The sequence below is a fragment of the Arachis hypogaea genome, chromosome 18 (assembly GCF_003086295.3).
Source record: "Arachis hypogaea cultivar Tifrunner chromosome 18, arahy.Tifrunner.gnm2.J5K5, whole genome shotgun sequence".
NCBI lineage: Eukaryota > Viridiplantae > Streptophyta > Magnoliopsida > Fabales > Fabaceae > Arachis > Arachis hypogaea.
In genome coordinates, this window is record NC_092053.1 from 15,998,266 (window position 1) to 16,013,326 (window position 15,061).

Genomic DNA, 15,061 nt, shown 5'->3' on the forward strand with positions numbered 1-15,061 from the left:
ATGACAGAAGTCACACTTCTATTGAGAGGGTTGACAATTGACATCGTTAGTGTGTTTGATGGTGACTCACGATGTTCTATTATATTATCTCTAAAAATATTGTTGTATTTTTCAATTCAAAAAGAATGTGAGAATATCACTAACAATATTATTATACTACTATATTTTTTAAAAAAATAAACGTAAGAATACCAATATAACACTAATTTATTCCAAAGTTGCATATATATCCTCTCACAGTATAATACTAATCTATCCAGAGAATCAAGAAGCGTGTGACCGAACATGATGCAACAAAAACTTGGTTAACAAGTTTGCAAAAATTGTCCACAAGTAAATAAAGTGATTCAAAGATTTGACACTAGTCCTTAATATCTTTACAAGATTGGTTCACTGTCTTCTCCGTTTTGGTAATGCTTCTTCAAGGCTAAATTTCGGTAACCACTGCATCTCTTTCAAACACCATATGCGCATGTCTATTATTATCATTTCCACTTCCATCATTAGGGGTTCTAAAGAGGATGAAATCCAATGAGCTACCTGCTTAATCCGCTAAAAAATGGATTGAGCTAGAAAATTGAACTTACCTTAAAAAAAAGTTTAATTTATTTTTTTAGTACTAAATATCCACATCAATTCCTATTATAAAAATAGTTATCAACTTGATTTATAATAAAGTTAGTTTGATAAAATTATAAGAATTTTAGATTAAAAACTTTTAAATTATAAATTTTTTAATGTTAATTAAATTATTTTTTTTTAAAATAAAAAATATTATGGCGGGTCTAGCAGCCATTAGGCGTGGTAGAAGGGAGTCAAGGGACTAGTCCGATTGGGACCACTATACAGTGTCATACTTACCCCTTGAATATTAGCCCTTAGATCAGCAAAAGATAAAAACTAGGTACGATCTTGATGCATTGAAATACTAATGTCCAATTTTTGAACTGAAACATTTCTAAGCGCGTCCATCAAAATGGTCATGTTGGACGAAACAAATTTATTTCCCACCAACAACCAAACCAAAAAAAGAATTTCTGTCTACAAAATTCAATCCATCTAACATGATAAACATATCTTTCATTTATTTAATTTTTATTTTAGGGTCATCGTAATGCATCTGAACACCAGATTATATGTATATGGAGCCTACAAGTTAGGCCAATATTATCTTCCAGATCTAATGTCTTGACATTTTTTTTTGGAGAAAAATTAAAAATAAAATTATAGTTAGAAATTGTTTTTGTTGTAGCCAGTGCATTTGTCCTATGATGATACTTGGTAGATTGGCTATCCTCTTTTAGGGTTTATGGTGATTATTGCAAAATGGATAAATTGAGCTGATAAACTAACATTTAGCACCACTAGTTTATAATAAAATAGAGTCTATAATATCTGAAATATATAGAATGTCTAGTTTAATAGGGTTACATAAATCCAAATTGTAATTTAAGAGTTGTCCTCAAACTAACGTTTAGCAGGACTAAAATTTTAACAAGAGTTGTATTAAACCGCCCCTTAGAAGATAAAGAGTAAAGACTAATGAGATTAGATAAAAACTAGCATAGAACGAACTTGTGGAGGAATAGAACTAATGTCGACGCCCAAATCTGAAAAGATAAGAATGAAGTGAGTTTTACATAATAGCACAATATCGGCAGTATAACAGGAAGAGAACGTGGCAGTTACTTTACACATACATACCTTGTTCGGGTTTGATGCTCACAAGAACTTGATGAAGAAGTTGAAGCTACAGGAGGAGGAGGAGGAGCAGGATCATTTGGCAGCTGAACATTCTCATAAGTATCTAGAATTTCTTCATTCATAAATATTGGCACTACATACTGCACAACTCGATTATACCTAATCTTTCCAAAACCATTCTTTCCCCATTTCGTACCAAAACTATTCTGAAACTGCCAAATTCCTTTCCCATCATCGTACCCAACCAAACACACGTTATGGAAACCGTTACTTGGACTGCTTCTATCACGTTCATACGGCATCGCAACGGAGTCCGAATAAAAATCTAGATTGATACGAATCGTCGCTAAGACCGTGCCTTTCTCGCGGATGTAGCTCTTCACTTCCTCCATTTTGGTTCTTGGGATTCTTCTGATGCCTTTGATTTTGAACCGGCCGGTCCACTCGGACCCGGGTATTTCATCTCCGGTTGGGGATAAAGGTCGGGACCTGACTCCCACTGTGCCCATGTACTGGAGGGCCCAGAATACGTCGTCGAAATCTTTGACCGATTTGACCAGATCGTGGACGTCGAGTTCAATCAGGTTCCATTGATCTTCTGGTTTATGGAACAGCTCTTCCATGCGGAGGCGGCTCGCACACGCGCCTATAAAAGCATAGCACATGCTTGCTGTTTGAAGGGGAAAACGAAAACAAGTGTATATTATAACAACGCTATATAGAAAGGGGAGAAGGAATTAAATAGTGTTCAAAATGAAAGGACTTACGATTCTGGCCGCAAACGCAGGAATAACTCGTACGATCCATGGGGAAGGAGGGAATGTGTTGGAGAGAGAGAGAGAAAGAGGAGAGGTGTGTATTAGAAAATGGATGGGACTTGGGAAGTTGGGAGAGTAGTGTGTTATGAGAGTGGAGGGTGGAGAAGGAGAATGGTGTGATATTGAGAGACGGATGGCATGTGTATCTTGGTCAAGACTCCTTCCCATGAAGACTCAGCTTAAAAATAATTTTTGAAGAGACAAAAAATTTTCATATAAAAAATACATAATAGCATTTATATAGAAACAACATTTATAAATATCATTATCCTTAAAGTTTTATAAAAAATAAATAATTTTATAAATAAATTTTATGAAATACTTTAGAGTGGTAATTTTTGGATTTTGAATACTTAAAATCTTTAATAATTAAATTAGAACAAAATTTATAATATTTTTATTATTTTTATTGTCTAATTCTAAAAAATTAAGATAAACTCATTAGATATAATTTTTTTAAATATATAAACGGTAACATATGTAAAAAAAATATAATTACAATGATCAAAATTAATATAATACTTATTGAATATTTTTCTTACAAAAAAAATCAATTAAAAAGCGAGTAAAATAGTATTAAATTAGTATTTTTATTTATAATAATATTATGGGAATATAAATCTTTTAAATTTACGTTGACTCTGTTCTGAAATTATAAATTTTGGCACAAAAGATTTATAAAATCAAACTACTTTTATAAAAAAGTTGTAAGGGACAAAAGTATTCGTCGTGTCACCGTAAATTTAAGAAGGTTAGATTTAACGGTGTTTGTATAGTTTTCTAGAGTGTTTGAGAATGCTCTATATGATTTCGGAACATTTTAGAATGTCCTAGAAGACCCCGGAATACCCTAGAAGGTTCTAGAAGACTCTGGAAGGTCATAGAGTATTCTAGAAGAGTATGGATGTATATAGGAGTATGAAGAGTCATATGGAATAATCTAGAAGTATTTAGAGAAATATGGTACGATAGATATTTGTAGTGAAGGTTTTCGATGATCAATCTAGATTGTTGATTAGATTTAATCCTAACCATCAATTGGGGAGGTGGATGGCTATAAATAGGGGGCGAGAGTTAGAGTTTGAGTGTGTAAGTCATTTATAACAAACACTTGAGTAATAAAGTATTCTTTCCACAAAAGCTTCTTTTCTCTTGTGTTCTTAGCTTTCTTACTAAATACTGAGGGTTAGGCTGGCTTGGTCTTAGCTCAAGAGGTTGAGAAAGTCCGAGTGCCGACATGGTAGCGTTAGAGTGTGTCCAAGGCCCTGACAATTTGGCATCAGAACAAGGTTCGAGAGGGAGCATAAGTGGTTTGTGGGTATGGCTTCTAGTGTAATCATAGAGCATGTTGAGTCTCAAAGGGAAAAAGAATGCTATTTCTTCTCAATGGGGGAGAGGGCAAAAAGGTCCGTTCTTCAAGTGAACTTAGAGGTAAGGACTCTAACTTCTTAGAAGAGGGAGTTTCTATGTTGAAGAATGTTCTATTCTCTATGGATGAGCGCTTCCAAAGGATAGAATATGACAAGAAGACCCTCGAAACTCACGTGTTGGGAGAACTAGATGCTTTCAAAGAAAGCTTGCTCCAAATCAAAGAGAAGCTTGAGAATTCCTTGAAGCTATTTAAGGAAGTTCGAGTTTGGTTCGAGGAGGCAAAATCTCGACCAACCATTATAAGAGAGACGACAAAGATTGATCTCCCCAAGCCAAAGGAATTCCATGGCGTGAGGGATGCTCGAGAGGTGGAGAACTACCTATGGCAAATGGAGAGGTACTTTGAAGGCTAAGGGGTAGTCGAATAAGCAATAAAGATACACACTACAGCTCTCTATCTTTCTGATAATGCTACTTTGTGGTGGAGGAGAAAATGCGTAGATATGAAAAAGGGTACTTGCAACATAGCCATATGGAAAGATTTCAAAAGAGAGTTGAAAAGACAATTCTTCTGTGAGAATGTGGTCTATGAAGTAAGGAAGAAGTTGAGGGAGTTGAAGCACAAGAGTACGATTAGTGACTACCTAAGGGAGTTCACTACTCTGACGCTTCAAATCCCCAACTTAGCATCAGAAGATGCATTGTTCCAACCTTGGGCAAAGCAAGAACTACAAAGAAGAAATGTTAAGGATGTCGATAAGGCCATCGTGGTGGCCGAATCATTCACTGAGTATCATAGGGGAGACCCAAGTCTTCCTCCAAACCTAGTTCTACTAAAGGTGGGGGGAGACAAGGAAAATAGTTTCTCAACAAAAAAGAAGAAAAATACTCTTCAAAGAAAGAGTACGAGGAAAAGAAGGCTTTTGTACCCAAAGGAAGATGATTCGTGTGCAAGGGACCACACCAAATGAAGGATTGTCCTAAGCTAGGAACTCTGGCCTCTATCGCCGAAGAACAAGAGGCTCAATCTTAAGTAACTGAGTGTGTTAAATCTATCCAATTCATGAATGCCGTGAAGGATAAAGAGGCAAGCACTACAGAAAAGAAAAGGCTTGATGTATGTCAAAGTCTTTATCAATGAAAAATCCGTCATGGCTATGATTGACACTGGTGCTACACACAACTTCATCACACCTAATAAAGCAAAGAGGCTTGGATTGAAGATTACCAAAAAGAATGGCTGGTTCAAACCCGTGAATACTAAGAATGAACCCCTTTAGGGAGTAACAAAAGGGGTTGAAATGACTCTTGGTTCTTAGAAGGTACTTGTAGATTTCTCAGTAGCACTCATGGACGATTTCAAAATAGTCATTGGGCTTGATTTACAAAGGAAGGCAAATATAATACCTATACTATACTACGACATAGTATGTGTCATGGAGAAAGGGTCTCCATGCATGGTCCCAATAATCTCTAAAGTTGGAGGACTACTGATGTTTTCTGCTATACAACTCAAGAAAGGGTTCAAGAATGGAGAGATTATATATTTGGCTCTATTACAAGAAGAGTCAACATCTGAAAGAGAAGACGTTCCTTCTGAAATTAAAGAAGTCCTTGAAGAAAATAAGGATGTGATGCCTCACGAGTTGCCAAAACAACTTCCACCTAAGAGGAAGGTGGACCACAAGATTGAATTGGAGTCAGGAGACAAGTTGCTTGCCTCAGCACCTTATAGATGGCACTGCCAGAATTTGAGGAGTTGAAGAAGCAACTCAAAGATTTGCTAGATGCTGGATTCATCCGTCCATCGAAGGCACCTTACCAATCTTATTCCAAAAGAAGCATGATGGTTCGTTGAAACTATGCATCAACTATCGAGCACTTAACAAGGTAACCATCAAGAACAAATACCCTATTCCTTTAATAGCTAATTTGTTTGATCAACTTGGTAGAGCTAAGTGGTTTTCAAAGCTGGATTTGAGGTCAGAATATCACCAAATGAGGATTGCTGATGATGATGAGTCTAAGACCACATGTGTCACGAGGTATGGATCGTATGCGTGGTTGGTGATGCCTTTTGACTTGACCAATGCTCCTGCGACCTTCTTTACCTTGATGAACGAGATCTTTCGACCTTACCTTGATCGGTTTGTAGTGGTATATTTGGATGACATTATTGTCTATAGCAATACCTTGGAGGAACATGTAGAACACTTACGAACCGTGTTCAAGATCTTGCGAGAGAATAACCTATATGTGAAGAAGGAAAAGTGTTCTTTTGCAAGGGACGAAGTCCACTTCTTGGGACACATCATTAAAGATGAAACTCTCTTCATGGATCAAGAAAATGTGAAGGCTATCAAAGAGTAAGAGCCACCAAATAAAGTATCTGAATTGAGGTCATTCCTTAGATTGGCTAATTACTAGCGGAGGTTTATCAAGGGATACTTTACCAAGGCTGCATCATTAACCAATCTTCTAAAAAAGAATCCTAACTATCTATTGAGGAGGTGGATGGCTATAAATAGGAGGCGAGAGTTAGAATTTGAGTATGTGAGTCATTTGTAACAAACACTTGAGTAATAAAGTGTTCTTTCCACCAAAACTTTCTTTCTCTTGTGTTCTTAGCTTTCTTGTTAAATATTGAGGGTTAGGTTGACTTGGTCTTAGATCAAGAGGTTGAGTAAGTTTGAATGCTGGCACGGTAGCGTGTAGTGTGTCCAAGGCCGTGACAGTCGGCTAACATGACCAAGGTTTTTATAGATAAAAAAATTCAAATAATAAGATATTTAGTTATTATTTGTATACGAAAGAGTTTAATTTTTTGCTAATAATTAATTTTCACATTCGTTATCTAAAATTTGAAAGAATTTAACGTGTATATTTTTATATTTGATTAAGTGTTAAGTCTATTACACAAATAAAAATAATTAATTTTTATGCTTACTGTAAAATTCCAAATTTTCTAAAATTAAATAATAAGTTATTTACTATTTATTATATTTAATCAATATTATATTTTAAGATATTTTACATATAAATCGGGTAATTTCTCAATTATAATTTAAAGTTCGGGTAATTTCCCAATTATAATGTAAAGTTCTAGTAATTGAATAATAATGATGGATTTTATGTACTATATTTTGAATATTTAGATGTTGAGCTTTATTTTATAAATAAAAAAATAAATAAATTTAATTATTTCTAATTTTTATTTAATTACTAGTTATTTGAATATAATTTATATATTGATGAACAAATAGTACTTTTTTTGAAGATGATTTTATTTGATTAAACTTAGTTTTTAATACTATTTTATACCCTAATTATATTATTAATTGTCCCTAAAATGAAACCCTAATTTGCTAAATACTTCCCAAAATCCTAACCCTAACTAAATAACATACTACACTCACCCCACCTCCTTATTTCCACTGTCGCCTTTGCTTGCACACAGCACACCCACACCTTGTTTTTCCCTTTCAGTAGCCGTTAAATCCCCACCATTTCCTTTTTTCCATACGTACACAAAACACACCGCAGAGAGGAAGGAGAGGGGCAAGAAGGGAAGGTGGCGTGGTGGGCGTTACTGCCACTGTCGCTGCCGCTGTTGACGGAGAAGGGAAGAGATCCGAGAAGAAGAGAGAGCACTGACGGGAGAGAAAGACCGCGTAGCTCGCCACCGCCTTGCCACGGCCGCCGTTCCTATGCCGTCATGCCGCCGTTCCTATGTCGCCGTCGTGTCGCGAGAGGAGATCCGAGAGCAGGAGAGGAAGAGAAGCTGCGCCGCCTCCTCGCGCCAATCACCGCCGCTATCGGTGATGAAGCCCATCGCCGCCATCCGTGCTTCTGTCGCCGTTAGAACCGTACGCCGCCGCTGGAAGGACCTTCATTGCTGTTGTTAACGCGAACGAGAGAGAAGGAAGACCGAGGAAGGAAGGGGTTGTTCCCTTCATTGTCGAGCCACAACCGCCGCCATCGAAGCTCTTGTCGCCGTCGTCACTGTCGGGCCACCACCGGAAGAGGTCTATGCTGCTGGAGCTCAACGGAAGCCGCTTGGGGTTGCTGTCACTCCTCCTGGTTCTGTTTGAATCACGTCACCGCATCTCTGGATGCTAGGAACGGCGTCATAGCCGCCGGGGCCACTGCTTGAATCGCTACTTTTCAGTTCAGTGTTTCTCCTTAGTTGCGGTAAGCATTTTCATTCCTGAAATCCCTTTGGTCACTGTTCTATTATCTTAGCTGAGATTTTGCGGTGTTAATTGTTATAAGATTGCGTTTAGATTATTATATACATTGTGACTAGAGTTGCTGTGGTTGCTGCAGAAGTGGATTGGAATTGAGGTTGCGGCTGCCAAGGTTACAGACAGAGAAGAAGGGGTTTTGACGCGCTGTATAGCTTTCGAGTTTCGACGAGTTGGGGTTGGAGTTTTTCTTAAAATTTATTTTATATTACAGAGTTGTTATAAATAGATATTGATGTGAAAAATATATTTTTGTGATTTGTTTGTCTTGTGGATGTGGTTGTTTGCTGGATTGAATTACTAATTGCGTGAGTGGTGTGCGGTTGTTGATAAAAAAATGATTTTTCTTGGTTCCGGAATTAATTTGATAATGAAGTTAATTTGATTATGTAAATACATTGGCTTTGGAAATGATTTGAGATATAAAAATGAATTGATTTTAGAAGTGGTTTAGTTTTGAATTAGTATGATTTTATAAATGATTTAATATTGGAGCTGGTTTGATTTTGAAAAAGATTTATTATTGGAATTGATCCGATCTGAAAATAATTTGATATTAGAACTGGTTGAATTTTGGAAAATGATTAAGATTTAAAAATGATTGAGAAAGGTTTGAGGAATGTTTGGGTGGGACCCAAAAAGAATGGTAGAGTCCGAGTTTTAAAGGAGATGCTGCTGAATTTTTTATAAAAAAAAAACTTCATTTGAAGTAATTTTTTTAAAAAAAAAATTGATTTTAAAGATCATATGTTTTAAGTTTGATTTATTTAGAAAATAAGAATTATGTTTTGAATTGGGATTGTTGATAAATGGAATGGAAGGATGAATGATTTTAAATCTATTATAAGAGGCTTTTAATTTGGTGTGATTTTTGAAATATTTTGGGAAGATGTTGTGGATGGTGACTGTGTTTTAAAAAAAAAAAGGGGGAACTTACATTTGAGAAAAAGTGACTTATGGCTTGAATGATGATTGATTTGATATGAATTGTTAATGAAGTGCGGAAATGATGATGAATAAATGAATATGTGGCTTTTGCACTTCTTTTATCTGAGATACGAGTTTCTCTGGGTAAAGTACCGTGGCTTGCCACCACGTGTTCCAAGTTGAGACTTGATACTCTGTTGACCCTACGACGTAAGGGTGACCAAGCACGTATAAATTTTCAGGAATGGTACCTCCATTGAGCGATTTGATATATATATGAGAAAAAGCTATGCATAGACTCATGGGAATGCGTGTCGGGAGACAGTCCAAAGGTTTAGTAAACCGGAATTGTCAGGTTGGCTTGATAACTAACAGATGAGACTCATCAGCCATAGGGCAGACATTCATCATATGCATCTATGTGACATTGTTTGGGTGTGCATATTGTACTTGGTTTGCCTATGTGAATAATTCTGTCTAATTGCTAATTGCTCTACTTGATGTAACTACTTGATTGTGCTCGAACATCCCTACTTGTGTTTGTGACTGAAATTAGTTGGGTTATAGTGAATTGGATATTGATTGAGCTGATTGGGCCTGAAGTCATGTTTGGTTTGTGTTGTGGTTTAGTAAAGTATGAAATATCAAGCTGGTTCAGCATAGACTTAATGAACTCATGCTTGGAACAGGTTGGTCATTCATACTGTTAGAAAACTTTTAAGATCTTTTTATCTAAAAAGTAAGTTTTTAATTTTTGGATAATTAACTAATTTTCTTTAAAATTCTTTTGAATTTTTGGTGGTTAAACCATCGGTTTTTCAAAGGATTCATAAAGACAATAATAATCACTGAGTTTAAAGACGATTTTCTTATTAAATATTTTCTTATGACAATTCTGAAAACTCTGTAGTGAGACCATGTGGTTAGGTTCTCACCCCCTACAACTTTATCTTTTCAGGAGACGGATGACGAGGCTTATGAAGAGTTTTATTGCGTTTTGTTTATTCGATGTTATTGTTTTAGTTATTATTTATTTACCCCTCTCTATCACTATTACATTTCGTAAGAGGGATAGGAATTGTATGTTTTGTATGTATATTATATTCATAGGCTATTTATGTAAGAACTTTTATATATATGTATATGTTTGTTTGTTTTCAAGATAAAGTATTTCCCGACCTTTCAAAGAAAACAACGTTACAAATTCGAGTCAAAGGCTCCTATTTATTATTAAGTATATGAAGTCGTAATACTTCTTTCTATCAGAATGGCACAGCTGGAAGCGTGACATTCTGGTAGTGAGGGTGTTACACTTACTATTTAAAATAATATTTTTTTCTCTCAATGTATATAAAATATAATTCGATATTAGCATAAAAAAAATTTATATTGATAGTTGTAAAATTAACTCAAAATTAATTTTTTTTAAACAATTGAATCTTGATTCTAACTTTTAATCACAATATTAGTATTCTCTTTAAATTATATGTAATAAATATTTGGAAGAAGAGAAGTGAAAATATATATTAAAAAGATAAGCAGTGAGAAATTGAAACTAAATAAAAAAATTTGAAAAAAAAATAATAATAATAATTTTTTATTTGAATTATATTATTTTGTTAATTTTATTTTTTGCAGAACGAAAAGGTAGAGAAAAATAAAGAATGAGAGAAAAGAGAGAGAAAGATAAAAAAAAAGAAGAATGAGAGTGAAAATTTGTTAATTTTAGAAGAAAAAAATTATTTTAATTGTAATGAAAAAATATCTGGTGATATTTTAATTTGTTAAATTACTAATATAAATTATAAATTATATATAGAGTGGGAAGGGTAGAGAGAAATAGAAAAAGGAAGAGAGATAGATAAGAGAATGTAGGAAGTGAGTTTATTAAATTTGGAGGAAAATATTTATTCTTAATTTTAATAAGAGAGTGTCATGTGACATATTTTGATTATTAAATTAGTTAGTAATATATAATATATAATATATAATATAGTTAATTTTAATTTTAATTTTAATTAATTTAAATACAATTAGTGAATGTCATTTTGCACATTTTGATTGTCGAATTCGTAATTAGTTATTGATAATGATATACAAGTGAGATAGAGTGGGTGAAGAAATAAGAGAGATAGAAAAAAGAAGAAGAAGGAGGAGAGAATTATTTAATTTTAAAAGAAATGATTTAATTTCAATTATAATGAAAGAGTGACACGTGGTATATTTTGATTGTAAAATTAGTAATATATAATAGATAATAGATTAAATTAGATAAAAAAATTATCTGAATTTTTAAAGATAGTATAAGAAAATATAATTATATGAAACTTAGTTTAAAAGATTTAAATTATAAAAGTTGTAACTTATAAATTTTTTATTAGTCTATACGGATACAATAAAACTAATATTTATTGAATATTTTAATATTTTTATCTAAAAAATTAAATTAAAAATCAATAAAATGTAAAATAATATTTAAATAGATATAATAGATTAAATTAGATAAAAAGTTATTTGAATTTTTAAAGATAGTATAAGAAAATATAATTGTATGAAACTTAGTTTAAAAGATTTAAATTATAAAATTTGTAACTTACAAAATTTTTATCAGTCTATACAGATACAATAAAATTAATATTTATTAGATATTTTAATATTTTTATCTATAAAAAATGAAACTAAAAAATTAATAAAACATAAAATAGTATTTAAAACAAATCAATTATTCTAATGATTATGATGATGACAACAAGTCTTGTTGTATTCTACTAAATTATTATTATTTTAAAAAATCCATTAGTGTATAATTTTCAAAAGTCCATTAATAAAATAATAAATTTTACTCAATTTTTTTTAAATAACATATAATTTATTTTAGATGATGTGTTAATTTTTAATTGAATGTTATCTTAATTTGATAATTAACTATACTTATAACTTGAGTTACTTCAATTTAATTAAAATTAATATTTTAACTATAATAAAACTATTTTATAATTAAATAATTATTTAAAATAGATAATTATATAATTTTTTAAATATTAAAAACTAAATTCTATTTTTTCTAAATCATTCTTTCCCAAACACAGAAGAAACAACTAAAAAATATCTTTTCTTAAGATATCCTAAATTTTTTTGTGTAATGACTTTCACTCCTCTCTATTATTTCTTAATATTTATTGTTGCATATTATAAATTACCACTCTCTCAAGACCATTGAACTGAGTAAAAAAAAAAGGAAAACAAATACATGTTATTATGAAAGATTAATTAACATTTTACAGAAAGCTATTTCGTCAATTCCATTTCTATTTTACATTTTGTAGATAAATTTTGCAAAGAAATTCTCTAAAATTTATTTATTTTATAGTAATAATTATTATCTATTATTTTCTATGTATAAAATCAGAATAATTTTAATAATCATAAACTATTTATTAAATTCATATATATTTTTTATGATTATTAAAATTATAGTAATAATTTTAATATCAGACATAGTTTTTTCGTACTCATCTAAAAAAAAGACATCTCATTCTTTAAGCTGCATTTAAGAGACAACTCACTTTAACATCATAATATAGATTGTAAAAGACATGGTAAAAAAAATCTCACATACTATAAGAAAAAAAAATTATATTACTATTAGATATGTTAAATGAGTAAGTTTTATATTAGTTAACCTATCATGAGGAGCTTCAGCACCCTTATTATTTGACAATGTATTGACAAATTTCTACATGAGTTTTATTATATTGTTGGGATTAAACTCAGTTTTTGAGTGAGAGCTAGGTCTTTCTGTTACAGTTTGTTAGATACAGGATAGAGAGTTAGTCAGGTTCTAGCTGGCTCAACAGCTAAGCTACATGCATCTCATGCATGATATATATATATATATATGTGGTGACTTCTGTGGTAGCCAATTTATTTGGGTAGACAAGGTGGCTAAAAAATATGTAGCCAATTGAAGGTTGACACATGGAATGAATGTTGACTAACTTCCATACGAGTTTGACTATGGAAATAATGAGTTTGGTTAATGAGCCACGGTAAATGTGAGTAAACACGGGTAAGTAGGAAACGTAATGGATTAGCAATTGTAGTTTGTGAGGGTCATTTTTTCGAATTTCAAAATACTTGAAACAGGAGGGAATTGAAATAGAAATCAAAAGAAAAAATTAAAAAATTCCCCAAATTTTAGAATTGAATGAGCAGACCTTCAAGCCAGTTAGAGAAGTTAGGGTTCATCTTGAAGTTGTGCACACTGTTGCGGGAAGTGGTCGCATGCCATCCCTAAAGAGGCGATCGGAATCTTTTCTGGCAATTCAGCGGAGAAGAGCAGAAGAATAGTGGAACGGTAGGGTTCGCGCCATCATTGCCTCTCCTCTGTCTCTTTTGAAGTGCCGCTTCGATCTCTCTCAAGGGTGGAACCCCTGAACTCTGGATGCTGGTTCTGGATCTCTAACTCGCCTAGTGTCCGTCGTCTCTCCTAGGTTGCGTCGTTAGTTTTCGGAAATGGTAGAATTTGGCTCCTGTTCGTTCCTATTCTATGCTCTAACATTGGTGAGTTTAATTTTTTATCTTTGTTCTATATCGGAGGAATATGCAATCGTGCTGAATTTGCTGAGATGGTTGTTAATCTGCTGTGTTAGGCATAGGATATACTGGTTTTATTTTCCAAAAAAATGCACAGAGTTGCTTAAATTGTATTTTTGAAAGTAAATAAATACCTCTATTATGATGCTTAGGAACAAGATGAACCTTGTAATCGACCACCGGAAAAATTGTTTATTAGGGACTCCTTATGATTGGAACAAAAGCAGTTCCTTATGACTTTACCAAAAATAGTAAACTTAATAGAATATTTAATCGTTGTCATAGTCTTGAGGTCCCTATGCTGTAAAATCAAATAACCAAATTTATGCTTTTGAAAACAAAAACTATGTGCGTTTAGTATAAATGATTTTGGTTAAACTGAATTTGATATATTCTTTTAGCAATTCTCTTCTGGTCAACCTTAACCCAAAAATTAAAAATTTGTCTTTGTAATGTTAGAAACCAATGAGTCAATCAATTTATATAGACCAAAAATTGTGATAGACTATTGACTGACAATTATGGCCTTCGCTTAATGCCAATTTGTATAGCAATTATCTCCATTTAAGTTAATTCCATAAGCAACAATGTGTACGATATGTTGTGTTCCTCAATGGATTTTTTTTTAAATCTAGGGATGTCTGATAGTGAGTCGGATTTGGATGATGGCAACACATCAGAGTTGTCAAGCCATTGGACTGATGGTTGGAGCACCGATTCGGGAGATGGGGATGATTTGAACGGGTTGGAGGAACGGCTGACTGAGGAAGGGGATAGTGGCCATGCAGACAGTGAATACAAAGGCAGGGATGGTGGTGAAAGCGATAAGCATGCTTCCGCAGAGGATCATGCAAACTTCGAGAATGTCATGGGTACACAATTCAACTGTCCAGACCCTGTGATTGGTTCTGTGTTGTTACATGCAGAATTTAATGGGATTGGAGATGCGTATGCAAGCTATGTCGCGTATGCAAAGGGTATTGGTTTTGCAGTGCGAAAGGGAGATTCTATTAAAGACGAGGAGGGGAATATTGTTAGGAAGTTTTTCTACTGCAATCGGCAAGGGCTGCGTGAAAAGAAGCATTACGAGCGAGTTGACAGAAAAATGACTCATAAACCGGAGATGAGAACGAATTGCAATGCCAAGCTTGTGGTGTTTCTGGACAAAAGTTGTGGGAAATGGCGGACGAAAACATTGGTCAAGGAACATAATCACGAATTGGCGCCCCAAGAGTTCACTAATGTCATAGCTCCACATAGAAAGATCCCAGAAGGGCACAAAGCGCATATACATAGCATGCATGAAGCTGGGTTCCAAACAACTCAAATAATGGGCTTCTTGCCCACATGTGTGGTGGATATCGGAATCTTAACTTCATAAGTAAGAACTTGTATAATTAT

The 15,061-nt window shown here is 33.4% G+C and overlaps 1 protein-coding gene across 1 annotated transcript; it reads right to left on the reverse strand.

Annotated features, from left to right (window-relative positions):
* Positions 1-1,368: 1,368 nt before the first annotated feature.
* On the reverse strand, positions 1,369-2,735 carry LOC112771619 (uncharacterized). The gene is made up of 3 exons (XM_025816400.3): positions 2,472-2,735; positions 1,705-2,374; positions 1,369-1,610 (listed from the first exon to the last, which is right to left on the reverse strand). The coding sequence occupies exons 1-3, from the start codon at positions 2,509-2,511 to the stop codon at positions 1,592-1,594; spliced, it is 729 nt and encodes a 242-aa protein (XP_025672185.1). The 5' UTR covers positions 2,512-2,735; the 3' UTR covers positions 1,369-1,591.
* Positions 2,736-15,061: the final 12,326 nt, after the last annotated feature.